We start from the raw sequence: 20,146 nt of genomic DNA on the forward strand, positions 1-20,146 counted from the left end.
AGCACGTTTTCAGGTCCCCCTGATCTGCACGGAATAGACAGTCCCTTGAATCTCAGAAGTTATACCTAGAGACAAGCATCAGATATCCAGAAAAATACTAAGCACAACCCATTGATGGATTGATTTAACGAAGCTGAACCCTACCAGAGATGCAGCAATGCTGGCTGGCACTAGCTCTCTGTCAAGCTGCTTGGCAGGAGAGCTGTTTTGAAAGGTTATTGATATAGAACCAAATAAAAGTAGCAGCTGTTGTCTTCACCTTTCCAGCCTTGTAAATAAATATGAAATATTTTGTTTTGCTCTCCACAGAAGAGAAAAATGGTTTATTCATCCTTACACCATCTCTGGCAACAGCCACATCTGAGGATCAGAAAATCTGCGCAAGCTGGGGTGCTTGCAAGCAAGGATTTCAGCAGCCGGCATCACGGAGACTGGGAAAGCTAAGAAGCAGGCTCGGGTCGGGCACAACACCCTCTTCCTCCAAACCCCTGCTTGAGGCTGGCGGCGCTGCCGCTGCTGGATCCCGAGAGAGGTGCAGCCGGCGCATCCCGGGCGCGCTGCCCGCAGACTTGCTCACGCCCGGAGCCCGGCGGGCGGAGCCGGCGCCGCGCCCCGCCCGGGCCCTTCCCCGGCGGCGGGGCCGCCCTGCCCGTGCCGCCCGCCCGGCGTGCGGGGGCCGCCGTCGCCTCCAAACTTTGTATGGGGCGAGCCGCGGTGCGGGCCCGCCACCCGGGAGGGGAGAGCGGCGAGACCTGAGCCGGTGGGGGGAGCTGGGCGCTGGAGCTGGAGCTCCGCTCCCCGCCCTGCCCCGCCCCGCCCTGCCCTGCCCTGCCCTGGCACACCGGCTCCGGGGGCAGCAGCCCGCCCTCCTTCGCCCGCCTGCCCGGCGCCGGAGGAAGGTAAGAACGGGAAGGGGGGACGCAGCGGCGCTCCCGGCACGGGGCGGCTGCGGGATATCTGCAGCGCCCGGGATGGGTGTTTGCCCCCGGATGGGTGTTTGCCCCCGGATGGGTGTCTGCACTCGGGATGGGTGTCTGCCCCCGGGATAGGTGTCTGCACTCGGGATGAGTGTCTGCCCCCGGGATGGGTGTCTGCACTCGGGATGGGTGTCTGCCCCCGGGATTGGTGTCTGCCCCCGGGATTGGTGTTTGCCCTCGGGATGTCTGTCTGCCCCGGATTGGTGTCTGCCCCCGGGATGTGTGTCTGCCCCTCAGATGGATGTCTGCTCCGGGATGTGTGTCTGCCCCCGGGATGTGTGTCTGCGCCCGGGATGGGTGTTTGCCCCCGGGATGGTGTCTACGCCCGGGATGGGTGTCTGCCCCCGGATGGGTATCTGCCCCCAGGATATGTGTCTGCGCCCGGGATGGGTGTTTGCCCCCCGGATGGGTGTCTCCCCCGGGGACAGCTCCGGGGGCCGGGAGGGAAGCGGCGCCGCATCTCAAAGGCGCATTTGCTGCCAGCTTTGCCTCCAGCAATCCTAGCCCCTTCCCCAGCGCAGGCACTGCGGTCCTGGTGGGAATGCTGCTTGCTAATGTAATCACGTATTCCGCCCTTTTTGCTTACTTTGCTCTCAGAACACATGTAAATCCTCTTTGGGCCTTTCTCGGCCAAAAGTTAGAAGCAATTTGATGCCTGACCATGAGGATCTGACTGCTGGGAGGAAAGAACTGGGAAAAAAACCCTGATGTGATGCACTATGCAAAGTGTGCCAGTAAATGCTATCACTTGGAGAGTTTATCCCAAAAAAAGAACAGAAGGGGTCCTGTCAAACACTACCTGGAGTGTCACCTTAGTTTTATCTCCATTTTTTTGAAAGCAACTGATACTTTGCCCACATAACTGTTCCACCGACAATGTTGGACTTGTCCAGTTTATTTCATCACTTGCTGACACACGAGTTCGTTTCTGTTTTAAACCATGGTTGTTCCTTCTTTCTCCCTCAGCTTTGTCTTATTGACAAACCCAAGGCATCTTTCATCAGCCTGAATAGGCAGTAATAAATAAAATAAAATAAAAATGTCAGAACAAGAGAAGGCTTTGCTAAAAAGAAGGAGTTGCAAGAAGGGATCAACAGAAAGTCAGGTACTAGAGAAGTGGGTGAAAATACTTTTGGGAAGAACGGGAAGCTATGTTATTTGAGTGAGCTACATCCTTCTGCCTGGATTTAGGGCAAAGAAGGGGAAAAATTTCTATTTGTCAGCCCTCTCACCATTCTACTTCTATGTGTAGACATGACCCGCACTGAAAAAAAAGTTATGAGATTTTGAAGCATTTGACGGTCCTGGGAGCATAATTCCTGGGTGTAGGAATGGGTCAAAGGAAAATGCTCATCAGAATTCTCAACTTTTGCATAGCCTTGACTGTGTAAATTGTGGTGGATCACTTATATTTTTAACCTGGTGGACTAAAGGTGTATTGATAAGGAATCCCTTCCTGACATCCATTGCTTAGGCTAGTAGATGAAAACCGATTATACTGCTAAAATCAGCGGTGTGCACTAGTTCAAGTAACTGGCACATCTCAGCTACATGTCTTGTGGTCTTTCACATCTCAGGCTTACACTATTAATTGTTGACTAAATGTAAACTAAACAGTATGGCATAATTCTGATCTGTTTAGCTGGGGGGAAGACGCCTTTCAGTCACGCTGTCAATCTGCTTCTTTTGCAAAAATAGCTCACCCTGAGGAATTCTTTGGGATGTTGAGTGGGATGGAAGTAAGCAAAAAGGATTCAGTCTGCTGCTGGTAGACAATGCTCCTTTCTCAGTTTGGAAACCATACTGAAGGATGTCATCCACTGATAATTACTGGGAACATAGGTAGGGGTGAAAAAGTACCTCTGTTCTCTGAAACGTTTCTCTGAAGTTGGAAGGAATTAAATGGAGTTGGTTAGCATGCCAACCCATGCTCTGGGCTTTTTGCATGGGGACATGTACTTTTTTACATTGGACTGAAGTGCTAGTCAGCAACTGATTGTAAACCATTCATATATTGTGCCTGCTGAATCTTAGGGTAGCACAGAATTTGGCTCAGCCTGTGTAAGGAAGGAAAAAAAAAGAAGTGATTTTTATGCCAGTGGTGAAATTCTTACTGACATCAGCAGGGGAATGATTTGCTCTTCGCTATGACTGCAGTCAGAAATGAAGGCCTGATTGGCAGCCTCCAAGGACCTCTGTTTTCTGAAACATCACACAGAAAAAAATATGTATTACTGTGTTTCAATTGTTTCTTGAGTTGATTTCACCATGAATAACATACACATTATACATGAATAATACTCAGTCATTTATTTCAAATAAATGCTATTATTTCAGTTCTATTTCAGTATTTTTTATTTGCTTCATGGTACAAACTGTTGTAAAACAAAGTTTCTTAAACAAAGACCCCACCATTTAGTTCACTGATATTAAGGAAGGGCATAAACCTATAAGAATTTAGTAACAATTTAAAGGAAACACTTTTCATTAAGGAAAAGCTGGAACAGTCTGGATGGTGCTGTTCCATGTAGAATTCCCATAGATATTACTGGAAGATTTGTATTTGATAAATAAGCACTAGCTTTAGGTAGTGCATTGTAAAAACATGATATGCTGCCCAGCAGGATCTTAATCCTTCTGCATTTACTTAGGCAAACTTTGTCTTTGGAATGCTTTTGAAATCTGTTCCAATTTTCAGCAGGAGTCATGCCTAAATAATATTGCTGGATCAGCCTTCACAATGTAAGGGCAAGAGAATTTAAATATATTAAGACACATCTTCTCTTAATCCTGCAATGTAGCATGTGGTTAAGAAAGAGATGTAGCTTTAGCTCATTGCTTCTTGTCTTAGCCCATGTGGACCAATTTCTCCACTTGTTCTTGTATTGTTTTGCTTTCAGGGGCAGCTCTGAAAAGCTTTGACCAGGCTGCTGCAAAGATGGGGCCCCTGGAAGCAGTAGGTGAGGAAAACCAGACAGATGAAATGAAAATGGAGCTGTTCACTAAGCTGTACTTGACAAGGTACACCACACCACTCAACGAATTGGCTCTGGACCCTAAACCAGAACTGAAGGACAGCACAACACTTGTTGAAGTACAAATAATTCTCATCTTTGCTTACTGCTCCATCATCCTGCTGGGAGTGATCGGAAACTCCCTTGTGATCCATGTGATCATCAAATTCAAAAGCATGCGCACAGTGACTAACTTCTTCATTGCCAACCTGGCAGTGGCTGACCTGCTGGTGAACACGCTGTGCCTGCCCTTCACTTTGGTTTATACACTCTTGGGTGAATGGAAGCTGGGCCCAGTCTTGTGCCACCTGGTGCCTTATGCTCAGGCCCTTGCTGTCCATGTGTCTACTGTCACTTTGACTGTGATCGCTCTGGATCGTCACCGCTGCATCGTCTACCACCTGGAAAGCAAAATCTCTAAGCGGATCAGCTTCCTGATTATAGGAGTTGCCTGGGCAGTCAGTGCCCTTTTGGCAAGTCCTCTGGCCATCTTCCGTGAATACTCATTGATTGAGATAATTCCTGACTTCAAGATTGTGGTCTGCTCTGAGAAGTGGCCAGGGGAGGGGCAGCTCAATTATGGCACCATCTACAGCATCTCCATGCTCCTGATCCAGTATGTGCTGCCTCTGGCAGTCATCTCCTATGCCTACATCCGTATTTGGACCAAGCTCAAGAACCATGTTAGCCCTGGGGCAGGGAATGACCACTATCACCACCGGCGCCGGAAAACCACCAAGATGCTGGTGTGCGTGGTTGTGGTGTTTGCTGTCAGCTGGCTGCCCTTTCACACCTTCCAGCTGGTCAGTGACATTGACAGTCAGGTGTTAGACCTGAAAGAGTACAAACTGATCTACACGGTATTCCATGTCATTGCCATGTGCTCAACGTTTGCTAACCCCCTTCTCTATGGCTGGATGAATAACAACTACAGGACAGCCTTCCTCACAGCCTTCCAGTGTGAACAGCGCCTGGACTCCATCCACCCTGAAGTATCAGCAGCTTTCAAAGCCAGGAAGAAACTAGAAGCAAAGAGGATTCAATTCCCTGGGGACTCTTTCACACAACCTACCAATGTCTAAGATGTCTGACTTTAAACAAGAAATGAATATGTTGCTGACAAACAGATGAACCCATTTTGGTACATGCATGTTCAATGCATAGTTCTATTCATAAATGGTGAAAGAACAGTAGCAGGAAGGTCAAGGCAGGTATTATGATTTGAGGAGAGTTGATTGACATAAAAAATATGTAACTATACAACTGCAAGGAAGTAAAAGGGAGAGGCTTTGTTTATAGCTGTCTCTAACAGGGTAAATACCCTTCCACGCCTCCCATATCTTCTTGAGAAGTCTAAATGACAAGTGCCAGGTTTGCTGATTTTTGCTGAAGGAAGAAAAATGGCTGATAGCTTGCACAGGAATATTGGTGATGGGTGTGGGTAGTTTTTTATATTCAATGTGGAGATCAGGGAGTGCAGAAGCCTGCCAGGAGACAGAAGCCTGTCTGGTGGGGGAATCAGCTCTGCTGGTTAAACCTCAGACTTTTCAGGCTCCTTCTCTCGCACAGGCATCTTTTGCAAAGACAAGGGAATTAAGAAGATAAATACATTACTTCTTTTTAACTTGAACTAGACTATTTCAAACCAGTGCATTTGAAATAGATTAGGTTGTGAAAACAGAAGAGAAAAGAAAAACCAAACCCATCCAAATACTGGATTCAGTGAGAGGAAGGGTCAAATTTCTATGTGGGTTTTGGCCAATCAAATGGGATAAAAAGTCATCCCTTAAGAATTGGCAGTTGTTATGCTGGTGAGAAAATCACAAGCCTGTGACTTGATCAGTCATTCCCTGCAGATTCTTGCCTTTCATTCTGCTCTGGGGACAGCTCAAAAATGCAGTACTTTAAAGTGGCATTTGAGGGCAGGGAATGCAGGGTCAGGTCTTCTGTGAGCACTTCATAAACTGCCAATATTTTCATTTTCAGGACCTGCTTAAATGTGTTATTAACTCCACAGGCTTTGAATTGTTGCTGCTTCTGCCTGGATAATAAAACAGCAGATAATTCTGATCTTCTGGAAAGGCTTCTAGATGGTAAAGTGCTTTTCCTTATTGTGGTTTTTATGTCACATACTCGTCTCGGAGCTTTTTCCATCTTTAGCCTTTGTAAAAATTAACATCTGAATGACTGTAACCTAATAACAGTATACTATGTTTATGTGATAACTTATCAGTTATTCTGCATGCTGTAGTTAATAGTGAAATTCCTTTTTTACTCAGGTATAAAATTTTAATCTGTTTACTGTGTTGTACACAGCAATGCTTAACTCTTCTGTCTTTGTTCAGCCTCTCTGAACTCATTAAAGAGATGAAGAAAATTTCAATCCATGTTTATTCCAAGCTGCCCTGTTGCTTATCTAGAATAAAAACAAGTGTGATACTTTCACTTGAAGTCTAGTTTGACGGCTACATTTCAGCAACTTCATTTTTCCTTTACAGTTTTTGTTGTTCCTAAATTCATTGTGTTCTCTCTTACAAATTAAAACCCAAGAAAACTCAGTTCTGAAATGTTTGCAATGTAACGAATAGTATCAGGTCTTTATCAAATGGAGAAATTAATCTTCTTGTGTTCAGTATTTGGCACCATCCTTTAAATATCCATTAAATCATTTGGGCTTGGATTTTCATGAGCAGAAAAAGGAGGTCTAGAGAATTAGCTGATGTTTATGTGAGCAGGAAAAAGTATACATCTTTGTTATACAGTTTTACAAAAATAGATTAATTCTCCACCGTGTTCAGGACATGATATTGCCCACAAGTTCTTTTTTGTCTGAATATTAATAATATCCAAAATGTAAGCTCGAAACTCTTATGGGTGAGGAAGGATTATAGAAGTGTGCAATTTTTATGGACATCAATCACATGTATCACTTGACTCTGAACACTTCATCAAAAGTATTATTACTATTAATACCCTCCTTTATTTAAAACACAAATGATTTTAAAGTTCTGTTTCAATTCCTTTAAGCCTGTTAGAGTGTGTTATATAGACAGTTTTGAAGTAACCATGACAGTATGTGCAAAATCTTCAATTGCCAGACTAATTCTCTGTAATTTTAAGTCTGCTTTACATCATCCTGTATAAAGGCAATTAATTACAAGTCATATTTCCGTTTATTTCATGTTATCTTTATTTTATGGCTTCTTGAGCTTTCTCTGCAGCCATCATGCTGAGCCAGAACTGGTGCACTAATTTATTGCATTGTTTTCCTCTCTGCCTTGTGGATGTGGTGCCTTGGTCAGTGCCTGCTTTAGGGTAACAAGCCTGTGCACAGTGTCCCACTGAAAGGTGTGGATTTTCCCATGGGCACTTGCAGAGGAGATGTGGAAGACCTAGCACTGACTCGTGCCTCTTGCATGGCTTAGTCACTCCTGGGACTTGGCTCGTGCACAAGCACAGCTGCACACTTTAGTACCCATCATGTTTGTAGGAAAACACAGCATTTTTTCATCAAAAGCAATGATGTAGCAATATCCCTTGGGGTTGCCTCAAATCCCAGCTGTCAGAAGGATTCAGGGTTCATCCCCATTTCCCTGTAAGGGAAACTGAACCTGTAAGCAACATTTAACCACTGGAGTGAGGAGTTTGCAGGGGACCTTCTGTTTGCCTGAAATAGTAACCAGGATCCAGGTCACCCCATTCACTTATTAGTGCTTTTATTATATTTTTAAGGCGTTATATTCTTTTCCTGTTGCTTAGGTACAAGTTCTATATGAAGCCAAAGGGTACCAGCAGCATTCACCCACTGAATAATTTGCTAGAAGGCAGCAGGGCATCCAAAAGGAAATGTCATTGCTGGTTCAGGGCAAGAATTTGAACTAACATGCCTCAGTTCTCATCAGTGTGATCTAGCCAGCACACTGCAGCCTCTCCTCAGGCAGTCAAGTACGTATTTTTAGTGCTGTTCTATTATTCAATTAAACGTTGAATATCATGGTTTTATGGGCAGGAACTTATGATCTTTGCATGGCACTCAGGTTCAGGGACAAGGATATCAGAACAGATACGGAAAATTTAGGTTAGGCCTCCTCCCTCATTCTCCATGAGTACATCTACTGTAAAGATACTGCAATACAGGCAGGATGAGCTCACTGGGACTAGTGCTATGCTGATCTCTGAGTGGGTCTTGCTTTGGACTCTTATTTGGGGTTATGGAAATGAGACCTATCCACCACATAGATGCAATCAGATGTGATCTAGGATCCTAGCTTGTCAGCAGCTTGCTCTTGGCCTTCATGGAAGAACATGTTTTGATGCCTTGCAAATTTTACTGGCAGAAATGCATCTCCAGTCTTTGGCAGCAGCACAGTCCTGAACTGTCCATAATTATATTGGTACAACTGCACTGGCAGGGCACCAGGCAGCTCAAGGGTACAGCCAGGGGCTGCAAGTGGAGAAGTAATCCTCATTGAGCTTCCCTAGGGTTTTATAGGAAGCCATTGAGGATGGGGTTTTGGTATGTGGAGACAGTGTTGAACGTTCTCACTCACCCTGTGAGTAAATAACCTTCATTGAGAGTTGTGATCTCCACATAGAGCTGCTGCTGCCTATGACTGAACAGAAAGAACATCACTGTTAATCTGAGAAAAAAAAAATATTTGAGGTCATAAGCACTTAAAATAAAAGAAATAATCCCTGATAGCAAATGGGTTTAATAGGCATATCTATTTATATATAAATTGTACGTCAGAGCTGTGAAAAGTTGTTCTGTGGAATAAGTGTGTGGAAAATAGTTGTCTGTCCACATAACCCTGCCTTCTGTACAGTGTGTAATTGACATACATACCTTGTCAACATGCTAATAACTTAAGTTAGATAACACTAAGAGTAATAATAGAATGGAAAATATTAACTGCATTTTATCTGCCAGACCACAAAAACAACAACAACAACAACAACAACAACAACAAAAACAAAAAAAAAAAAAAAATTCAAATCCAGAGCAAACTGAATTCACTGATTAGTATAATCCATTTCCTTGCTTCTTAGTTTCTAAACTCTCTCCAGGATTTTCTTACTTAAATCCAGATCATAACCTTAAGGGATGTATTCTGTCTTTTGGATGCCTGAGTTATTTACCTAGTACTGTCATTATAAATGCCACTCCACAATAGGGGAACTACTTTGTGCCAAATTACAGGTTCTTTGCCCTGAACAGCTATGAGATATATGTAAATCCATGCAAGATTGGTATTGCTAAAAAGCTGTGTACTGCAGTACAAATGCTTATTTATGCAATCAGTGGTGATTTTCATATTTTCAATTGGCTGTCATTTTAAAAGGAAATTAGTACAAGTGTAGTGAAGAACTCTGAAGCTGGTAAAGCTGGAGAAGTAAGAAAGTCACAAGATGAGCTGCTGCTTCAAGAAGAAAGCGAGCAAGAATGAGGCTAGGTGAAGATGTCATTGATTTATAGACTTTCGTTCTTCCTTTAGTCTAGGCAGCAAGGAAAACGTGTAGAAATGAAACCAGGCCAAATGAAAGTGTACGAGGGACAGCGTTGCCCAGGGAAACTGAGGAACTTTTAGAAGAAATTTTCGTGATTCTTTGAGCCTTAAAACTCACATCATGTTCTCAGGCAACTAAACCTGTATGTGTACATTACTTCACCTAAATGCAGTACAGCTGAACAGCTCTGTACTGATAAGGTATCAGAAGCAATGGATGTGTTAGCAATTCTAGCCAGGATATGGGATGAATAATGCATACAAGCTCCTCATAAGCTCATTTCAGATGGGATATATGAAAAATTTTGTGCTTGCATTAAAATCTTTTCCCTCTCAGACTTCACTGAGCTCCTGTGGGAGGAAAAGAACTTCAAACTCTAAAACTTAAAGACAGTGGAATTACATATCTGATGGATGGAGGCACAGTTTAGCTTGAAAACAGATTATAATGTTTGTTTTGCTAATCTGCATAGGAGGAAAAGTGTAGTTTGCCTCTTGGACCTCAGCTGAATTTGCACAACTGGAGTTTATATGAAACAGATTTTTATTTGCATACTTCATAACCTTCATAATCTACTAACTCTGCTATACATGATATCTTTAACAGCAGAATCCCTGCGTATACATTTATTGGGTCAAACTATTTATATCCTTTCAAGTTTGCATAGAAAAAGAGAAGTTTAGGACAATTTTCCTATTTATTAGCATTCTTCAAAAACAGTTATTTGTAGCCAACTGGATTTTAAAGTTTGTTTGCAGTACTGTGACTTGTTAATTTATTTAAAGTAGCCAAGCTGGTAAAACAGCTAGCCTTGCTCTTATTGCACTCAGGCTTGGGCAAGCCTGTGTCAGCAGAGCATGGCTACACCAAACCGAACCTGAGGGTTGGAGCTGAGGCCAAGACACCCTTTCCCAGTGGATTCTGAGGACTGATACCAGGAGTCAAGCTGGAGATATGTTTTCCAGTTTTTCAGTGCTTTGAATCTCGGTTTATACCTCTGTGAGGACAACGCATGTTGCATTTGACGGTGCTTCATCCCGATTACTCTCCAAAGTAGACGATTCCACAGAGTGTAAGTGTGCAAGTGCCACATGTCTGCTGCCTCTCCAGTTCAGTGTAGCCCAGCCATCAGAGAAGCTCTCAAACAGGGCTGACAGAAAGTGTTTCACAGGCACCCTTGGACTGAGCATGTGGAAGATGGATACTGTCACAGGGAGACTGAGGGCAGTGAGTGATGACAGGGTGGCTGTGGCAGTTCCCCTCGGGAAGCTCATCCTTTACCCTAATTAAAACTTGCCCTCGTACCTCCCACTCTCTTGAGCACTGATGTGGCCAGAGGCACCAAAAGCTGATGGCCACTTCACATTAATATGTGAAGTGAGTGGTAGTAGACTGGGACTTCGGTAGTGCATTTCTTCTCTGTGCCTCCATCTGCTGTGCTACTCATACCAGAACTGAACTGGCAGGGAGATCCATGGGGAAACATGTTTTACAGATAAGAAGTGTTAATGCTCTTGTACTGACAAGAACACTGGCTGATGGCTGGTTTCTTCAAAATATAAATACTTTAAGGCAGAGCTGGATGCAGCCATGGTGGGATGGGTATGTGCAGCAACAAACCTCTCCTCTGTCACCACAGCATGAGGCAGATGCTTGCACAGAACAACACAGAACTTGTTCAGGCCAGTATGATGTGCAGGAATCAAGAAACCTCTTCCAGTTTACATAAATTCCTGCTTCTGTAGGTGACAGGTGAAAATTTAGCATTAGGGATACACTATGGTTTTCAATGTTGAGACCTCTCATGAGTCATATTCAGCTAGAACAATGATTGCAAGGACAAGTAGAACTAAAAATTATGAAAGCATTAAGCTATAATAAAGTGAGTCTCACTGTGCATAGCAAGTTGGCTTTCTTCGAAGTTAAAATTCCATGGTTATCTCAAATAACTGGAATCAAAGGTAGAGAAAAGACAGGAAGAGAACTCATTGCATTCAGAATCCTTATTTTATTTGCTTGTTTTATTTTAATGGGGCAGCAAAAGCTCATCCAGCTCAGTGTATAATTGATTACCAGGACATAAATTGAAATGAAAAATCATGCTTTCCATAATTGCTATTCAAAAGCCTAAGCTTGCAATATTCCCTGAAAGTATGCTTTCTGATTTATCTATCCCATTCATCATCCTTTCCCTCTTAGTACTTGTGCCTGTGCTATGAATTCTGATTTTAAACCTCAGAAGAAGCTGCCTTTTGACTCTTAAGTTAGCTGGAAACCACAATGGTGTGTTGTCTTATTCTTGATAAACTACTATATAGTATCTCTCCTGATCTCTTCTCTTACTTTGGGCTATACGAGCAAGTAGCAACTTCCTCTAACCTTACTTTGTGTTTATTATTTAACTGCTCCTGACAAACTCCTGGAACGCTTTGTAATGTGTCTGTTGCATATGTATGATACAGTTAATTTCTAGCTTCTCTGGCTTTCCTATGGTAGCATACAGCTGCTGCAGTCCATAAAAAAAAAAAAAAAAAAATCCAATTCATCATTTTTATTACTCTGTTTGCTACTTCTCTGAGACATAATACCGGTGATACCAGACAATTTTTCTCTCTCTCTGTGGGAATAGAAAGCTTGATGCTAATGTGAAGGAAATTGGAGTACTTGGCTGCATAATGCTTAAATCTTGATTTCTGAATATAACCCCAAACTACTTCAAATGACTATGCAAACCCCAATAAATTAGCATTAATAAAACAGCAGAAAGTCCTGCATGGGTCTTTCTTGTCCTACAGGACAAGATGATAGGATGAGGCAGTCATGTGACTTGAAAAATACTGAACTTTGGCTCAAGAAGGCATTTTGCTTACCTATTTTGTTCTGTTACACAGGAAGTTGCTTGTCCCTTCTTCTGGAAACAGGTGCCCATAGTGTTGACTCTGCTGCTGAAAGGGTAGGATCCTGGTGAGCAAAACACACAGGCTTTTGTGTGTGTTGCTGACAGAATTATGCAGCGTCCTTGAATACCTCCCCTTTCACATTTGGCTGCCCATCTTCCTACCCAGTTTGTTACAGAAGAGATTTTCCTCTTGGGATCTACAAGTGACAATTCTTCACAGTCTGTTTACAGCTTATGTCTTCAGAAATCATTAAAAAGTGACATTTAAACAGTGGGAAAGAGCCAAGAGCGCAAACAGGACTACAACTCTATCACAGCGAGCCTTCCTGTTTGAAACAAATGAAATGCTGATTCATCAAAGAAGAACAGGTGATATGGGGAAAGCCAGAGCACTGATGGCTTTTTTTTATTCCCATGATTTCAGATTAGAAACTGCATGAATGTTTTTCTACAGAAGTAACACCTAACCAGTTCCATAGCTGCTGAGATGAAAAACAGATTGAAGAGGTATGCTATTAGGACTGATTTTCCAGCACAGACAGACTGAAGTGCACTTCTAATCTTTGTACCGTTGTGATTCTTGGTATTGAAATCTATAGCTGAACTCCTGCCAGCTAATGTGCTTACTTTTGAACTTTCTGTAACAAAAAGAGCTGAAAGATAGAGAAAAGCAAATTTCAGTGACAGATACTTTTGAATTTATGCTTCCAATTCCATTTTATTCCTTTGAAAATCTCCCCTTAAACCATTTCATGCCTTTAGATATACTTAGCTCACATAACCTGCATGAGAGGCTTGGCAGCACCTGACTGAAATTTCATTGGACCTGTCCTATCGCTCTGACTGAAGGTGGTTAAGTAGTAGCCTTTTTACCTGGATAATTTGCAGCCCTACTTAAGCATACATTCTCTCAGACAAAGGCTGGAACACTCTCAAGATGGAAAGCTTGCAGACACTCTCCTGTCCTTGGTAAAGTCCTGGTTCACCCATGAGGATGCACAAAGTGTAAATGATCAGGCTCTGGAGAGCTCTGTCCATCTGCAGGTCTCCCTAAGACCAACATCTTGCAAAGCCAGTGGAAAGCACGTACTTTGCATATTTTACCACACTTCTTTCCTTACATTGGAGGCTACACCTTAGGATGTCAATGTATAGTGGCTTTTACCAGTGTTACTTGGAAAAAAGATGGGTGCTACTTTCTGTACGTGGGTGTTTTAGAGACCATGTATTTGTCTATAGCCCCTGTTCAGAATCTAACTACAATAATCCTCCTAAAAAGGTGAGAAGGCCCCTCATCTAGCCAGGTTTTCTGGTCTGCCCCATTTCCTTGGACACTTCACTGATCACTACTGGATACTTCTCTCCTGGCTGTCAAGGGGTCAGGCTTTAATACTCAGCAATAATGTTAGTGGCTTGAGTGTGTAACCAAGACCACTCTCATCCTTCCTTCCTACCTGCCTCAGCATTTGAAATTGGAGTTTATGAGGTTTCTTTATGTCTGAAAGTCATATATAGTCACGTTTAGAGCCTTGTCCTCTCAGAGGCTGCTAAGAACCTCTGCCTGCTGCAGATTTTCAGTTTACTTACTAGACACTTTTCAGACAGAAAGAGGTGAAAGCCAACCCTGGACACACAAAAAAACAGCCTACTTTCTGCATCCAGCTTTAGAGAAGGACAAAATCTACACAGGGAGAATTGCCTATTAGAGTTCAACAGTTAACTGGGTTTTCATTTTCTATTAACACACACAGCTTAATTGATTTTTAAAACAGTGCATTTCAAAAACATGGTCCTAGGCAGTGTTCCTAGTATTTTTATAATGTGACTGCAGGACCGGTGAAAAGGGAGATGTAGGCTATTAAGGCACAGATGTATTCCCATTGTTTATAATGTTGGAAACACTTAATGCAGACCCTGCTGGATCTGAACATTGTGGCACCTAGCAGCTCAGGAGTACTTCAATCCTAATGTACTCTGGCAGGTATTTTATTCAGATGAATGGCGTGCCACTTAAGGTCACAATTGGTTAGTAAATCCATACTTAGGAGCTCTACTGAACTCTGTAAAATTATACCAGACCAAAATATTCTTTTTATTGGAAGAAACTTAAGAACAAGCCTGATGTCTTATCTTATTCTCAGTTTTTTGCTATGTTTAATAAAAGTTATTAGTTGCCTAACACTGAGACTTGTCTATTATTTTTCTTCTTTTTTTCCCCCTGAGTGATGCTTGATTTGAGTGGAACAATATCTAAGAAAAGAGAGAAAAAAGTCAGATGTTGGCAAATGTATCTGGAAATTATGGAATAAACCATTGTAAAGGAAGGAAAAGTGTTTTTCTTGCAGAAATTTTTATTACACACTTTTTTTGCCATCACAAAATGTAGCTAAACACTTCCATTCAGTGTTTTCCAAAGCAAAGCAAAAACAGTAGGCATGTAAGCTGGAGACCAGATTCTCAGCTGCTATAAATTAGGTCAGTGTAGCTCCACTCTACACAGCAATACTCAGACCATTTATATCCCATTGTGGCACCAACCTGAAGAGCTCTCCCTTTCACACGCTCAATTTCAGATGGAGGCAATAAAATTAAATGCACTACGTTAGCACTATGACAAACTTTTCATATGCCCTGCTTTTATCTCCTTGGAGCTTTGTTTGGATGGATTATTGGTAAATGTAATTCATGTCCTTCATCTGAAACCCCTCTTGAGGCAGGAGGTATAACACAGGAGAAAGGGGCTCTGCAGCCAGGGCTGTGGTCGCAGCTGTTGCCAGCAGCAATGGGCACACGGGAAGAAAGGCTGGTGAGTAACTGGTGGTTGGATGCTCTTGGGTAGGAGATTTAAATGGATGTGCTTGACAATGGGATAACAAGAAGATGGGGATTTTATTGCAAGAGAGCTCAAAATTACATGTATGGGGTTAGAAAGGAGAAGTTGAGGTCTTAGACCATGAGGTTAGATTTTATAAAAGAAAAGCTGTGTGAAATGGTAACAGAGTCAGGGATTAGAGCTATGGTGAGGGATGGGTAATAAAAAGAGCCTTTTCCTAGGCCTGCTAACCGCATATCTGTTAGGTATCCTTTTAACTTAGCTAAGTGTTTGAGTTGACAGTCTCTAATAGTGATATTTAGTGATCTCCATACTTTGCAAGTATTGTTATGAAAATTGAAAAAAACATTCAATGGCATTTAATCACTTGAGCAAGAAAGTTTACTAGCCTTTGTATCTTTTCTTTTAGTAAAAAAAATATTTTATTCTGAGTTTGTCCTAGAAGTTACAAGATTTGAAGAGATACCAGGTAAAAACCATTTTCACTGGTTTTAAACCTGATGCAGTGCCCTGTTTCTCCCCACTGCAAGATGAAACCATTTCAAATTTAGCAACCAAGTGGACAGTCCAAATGAAGCCTGAATTTCCTCATCAGCAGCCAGTTACCTTGGCTTGAGTTTCAGCAATCCACCATTGATGGCTGGCAGTTGTTCCTTCATCTGTTCTTGTTCCCATAGAAACAGAGAGAAAATAGTCAAACTTAGGTAAAGCTTTTTTCCTTGCTTTTTTCCTCCTTATTTTTCTGGAAAAAAGGAGAGCAGCAAAGATGTTCTTGAAATGCTTGTTTTCCATAGCCTAGGGCTCTTTATCATTGGAACTGGCAGAAAGCAGCCAGATACAGAACAAGCAGTCAGCTACAGAACCATAAGATCCTGTGGAAACAACAAGAGGTAGAGATACAGTGAGATAGAGACATTGAGATATTTTTCCAGACAAGCATACAGACTATGAGTCAACAGCAGTACAAGATAAGTAAGAGTTTACCAGATGAAAAAGTAAACAGAAAAGCATGAAAAAACACCTGTAGGTGTGAATTCTTCTCTTTGTAATTTAATAGTATTGACGCTAGTAAGGAGCAGACTGTTTTTTTGGGTTTCTTTCATTATTCCATGTGCAGAGATGATCAAAACATTTGCTGAAATTGAATTCATTCTTTTGTTGTAACAATTTTCTGTAAAACTACAGCCTTGTTGATTTGTGCTCATACATCTTTTGGGCAATATGGTGCTTTCACTTAATTCTCCTGAAATTATTCTGGTTCTGAAATGGTGCAGGGAAGCAGCAATGAGTGCTTCCAGTGAGTGTATTTTACACCACACATTCCTGTAAAAATAAGGCAAATAAAAATAAGACTTGGCATTTAAATATGCTGAAAAGGAGAAGAAAATATCTCTTCCAGGATGGCATCCCTTCTGCATCAAAATTGGTGGATTTCATCACTATTGTGAGTGCTGTGCAGCTCTTCAAAAGGACCTTGACAGTGTGAAGAGATGGGAGGAGAAGAACCATCTGAAGTTCAACCAGATCCCATGCAGGGTCCTTCACCTGGGCAAGGTCCTGCACTTGGGCACCAGTACAGGCTGGGGGCCAGACTGCTGGAAAGCAGCTCTGGGGACAGTGGACCAGCAATATGCCCTTGCAGGCAAGAAGGCCTGTGGTATCCTGCATTAGGAAAAGCACTGCCAGCACAGCAAAGGAGGTGATCCTGCCCCCTGCTCAGCCCTAGTGAGGCATATCTGGAGTAGTGTGCAGTTCAAAGGAGACAATGAAGCCCTGGAGCGGGTCCATTAGAGTGGAACAAAGATGATGAAGGGATTGGAGCATCTCTCTGGTAAGGAAAGGCTCAGGGAGCTGGACACGTTCAGTATTGAGAAGACTGAGAGAGGATCTCATCCTTGTTTATCAGTATCTGAAGGGAGTGTGTCAGATGACTGATCCAACCTCTTCTCAGTGGTGCTGAGCAATAGGACAAGAGGCAATGGGCAGAAACTGATGCATAGGAAGTTCTACCTGAACATGAGGAAGAACTTCTTTACTGTGCAGGTAACTGTGCACTGTAACAGGTTGCTCAGAGAGGTTGTGTTGAGTATCTCCTGACTGGAGATATTCAAGAACTCTCTGAACACAGTCATGTGCCGTGTGCTCTAGGATGACCCTGCTTGAGCACAGAGGTGGTGACCCACTGTGGTCCCTTCCAATCTTATCCATTCTGCGACCCTGTGATCTTCCAGAGAGACATATCACATATGAATGACAGTGCTCCATCTGTCTGATTCAGACTCGTGACAGAATCATCACAAACATCCATCATGCCCAAAGGTTAACACTTTTCGGTTTTCTTAGTGAGACATTACATGATCGGCTGGACATCTATTTAAAGCCATTCTCCAGACAGATTTGGGAACAAGCTGGGCAGGTATCCATCATTATGGATACCAAAGTTACTGTAATGAAAAGCATTGTTTTGGCAGCTAGTTTCTGTATTGTGACATGATTTCACAACATTTTTGTTGAGTTTTCATGATAGTTTAGGATTTTATATATGCAGACACTAATTTCTATGGTCTTCAAGGCTTGGCAGCCCTGAGGTACTTCTATCGCAGCAGATGAGAGAGTTAACTGAGTTGGTGACTGTCAAGGTAATAAAATGGCTACGGAAAAACAAGCCTTCTTGTCTGTTCTTATAAGAAATACCTATTTCCAATAAAAGTTTTACATTTTAACATAGCTAGGGGGATTTTCTTGATGGTTTTCATTAGTAATGAACATTTTAGGATTTTACATTGTGTATTTGCTAACAAGAGCACTTAATTTTCTTTCATAATTTTCTTCCTTGCTGTGGAAGGCAGCAATTTTGCATGTTATAAGAAGTCAAATAATAGTGCATCCTACCTTTCCTTAAAATCTGGTAGACAAAGATCTGCAATTTCAGTTTGAAACAGCTAAGAGAGTTAAAAAATGAAATTTACTTATGGATGGATGGATGGATGGATGGATGGATGGATGGATGGATGGATGGATTTGTAGGAAATAGATGAACCTACATTCTCTGCTTTACTATTCTTTTCTTCCTGGTGCCCTATACACCAATTCATTCAGTTTCCCTCATAGCTGACTCAGAAATGTGAACTCTGAATGTGGACTCAGTGTAACTTATTTTTATTCATAAGCTGGGACACAGGCAAGGTAACAAGACAAGCTCTTTCTTCATCAATTGTCTTTGCTATATCAGAGGTTTTACCTTTTGTATACAGAAGGTCAAACTGAAAATTATTACAGAATGTAGGAGTTTATTTTGTAGATTATCAGAATGAATAGACAAGATGGAATGAAAGGTTTGTCTAACCCCAGAAGGCCAGAAAAAGTGAATAACGGATGGGGAGAGAATAGTGATAGAGCAGACATATAATGACAACTCCTTCCAGTACATCCTGTTTTTTGGACACCTATGCACACAGCACACTGGTAATCTATATTAAATGAATCCACGAATGCTACAAAATTTTTATGTTTTAATGCCAACTTGTCCAAGCAAACCTGTCTTGCTTTTTATGCTTATTCAAGCACTTAATACTCCATGGCCAAGGATTTCAAGGTTTAAATACATATTGCCTGAAGGACCAGTGTTTCTTGTGTTTCTTTACATCTCAATAATTTTCATTATTTTTGGCTGTCTCCCTCAAAAAATGAAGCTCATGAGCTTCACCATAAGAGTCTGGAATACCTTGGCCTTGTGCCCACTGATGAAAAGATCTACCAACCATTTACTTACATAAAGCTGCACTGTAAGAGATATAGGTATTTGCTTAAACTTCAGCAAATCCTATTTAAACCAGACTGAACTGTCTCCATTGATAAATGATGATTTGGGCAAAGATAAAACAACTACTAGAAAATCAATATTTACTTATTATCCAAGGCTATAGGCTGGTTTATCTCTTTTCACATTACTCTCTTTTCAAATTACTTAGTAATACATTCAGCATTTTGCTGATTGGCTTTTCATTAGTAAATAATTTCCTATAAAAGCAAGCAGTAGCCCAGCTATCAGCAAGAGGCAGGCATCATGCATCTCTTTATTTAAGACACAAGAATCTAACAGGGAAATACTGCTGCTTCCAAATCTTTCCTCTGCTGTCTGTATTTAATAGTGTTGCTGTGAATATGCTTGTGGTGCTTTTGAAGGGTGTTGGGCTGACATCAAGAGATGGCTGAAAAGAGAACTTCTCATTCCTAGGACCAGGAAGAGCTGTGCCAGTTGGCACATGTCAGTCAGACTGATGCTACATGCTACCAATTATATGCCATTTTTCTAAATCCAGGCTTCTTTGTGTCTTTCAGTAGGACTTTTGTTTGCAGAAGTGAAGGCATGTGTGCACATCCACTCAAACCTCAAGGAGTCATATGCAGGTTTGAAGTAGGTGGTTGAAGCAGGACAAGGTTTATTCATTTGGATGTTTGCTCTTACAAATTATGGTCATTCTGAATTATGACGTTTTTTGAGTGTTGTATGAAAGCAGAGAAGATCAGCACTCCCCTTGAAAAGAATGGAAGAGGCCCTTGTGGCCTATACAAAATGCATACAGTTAAGGCACTGCCAACTATTTTGTGGCATCTAACCATGTTTAATCCAAAGGAACGGCATGAAGTTGTGTCAGAGGAAGTTTAGGCTGGATATTAGGGAAAGGTTCTTCACCTACAGGGCGACTGGGTGCTGGAACAGGCTCCCCAGAGAAGTGATCACAGTTCCAAGACTGGCAGAGTTCAATAAGCTTTTGCGCAGGGTATGACTCTTTGGGTGTCCTGTGCAGGGCTAGGAGTTGGAATCCATTATCCTTGTGGGTCTCTTCCATCTCAGAATATTATGTGATTCTGTGGCAAGGTGAAAGACTAGTATTTAAAGTTGCCGATTGTC

The 20,146-nt window shown here is 42.1% G+C and overlaps 1 protein-coding gene and 1 non-coding gene across 2 annotated transcripts; both read left to right on the forward strand.

The window, feature by feature from the left end:
- The first annotated feature begins 821 nt into the window (after positions 1–821).
- On the forward strand, positions 822–7,026 carry NPY2R (neuropeptide Y receptor Y2). Its single transcript, XM_056489701.1, has 2 exons — positions 822–899; positions 3,878–7,026. The coding sequence occupies exon 2, from the start codon at positions 3,916–3,918 to the stop codon at positions 5,071–5,073; it is 1,158 nt and encodes a 385-aa protein (XP_056345676.1). The 5' UTR covers positions 822–899; positions 3,878–3,915; the 3' UTR covers positions 5,074–7,026.
- Positions 7,027–19,734: 12,708 nt separating this feature from the next.
- LOC130252923 (U6atac minor spliceosomal RNA) lies at positions 19,735–19,862 on the forward strand. The gene has a single exon (XR_008840472.1). It is a non-coding gene; the product is annotated as a U6atac minor spliceosomal RNA (small nuclear RNA).
- Positions 19,863–20,146: the final 284 nt, after the last annotated feature.

The sequence above is a fragment of the Oenanthe melanoleuca genome, chromosome 4 (genome assembly GCF_029582105.1).
Source record: "Oenanthe melanoleuca isolate GR-GAL-2019-014 chromosome 4, OMel1.0, whole genome shotgun sequence".
Lineage (NCBI taxonomy): Eukaryota > Metazoa > Chordata > Aves > Passeriformes > Muscicapidae > Oenanthe > Oenanthe melanoleuca.

Coding starts and splice junctions, on each gene's coding strand:
- NPY2R (XM_056489701.1), top strand. CDS start 3,916: ATGGGGCCCCTGGAAGCAGTAGGTGAGGAAAACCAGACAGATGAAATG.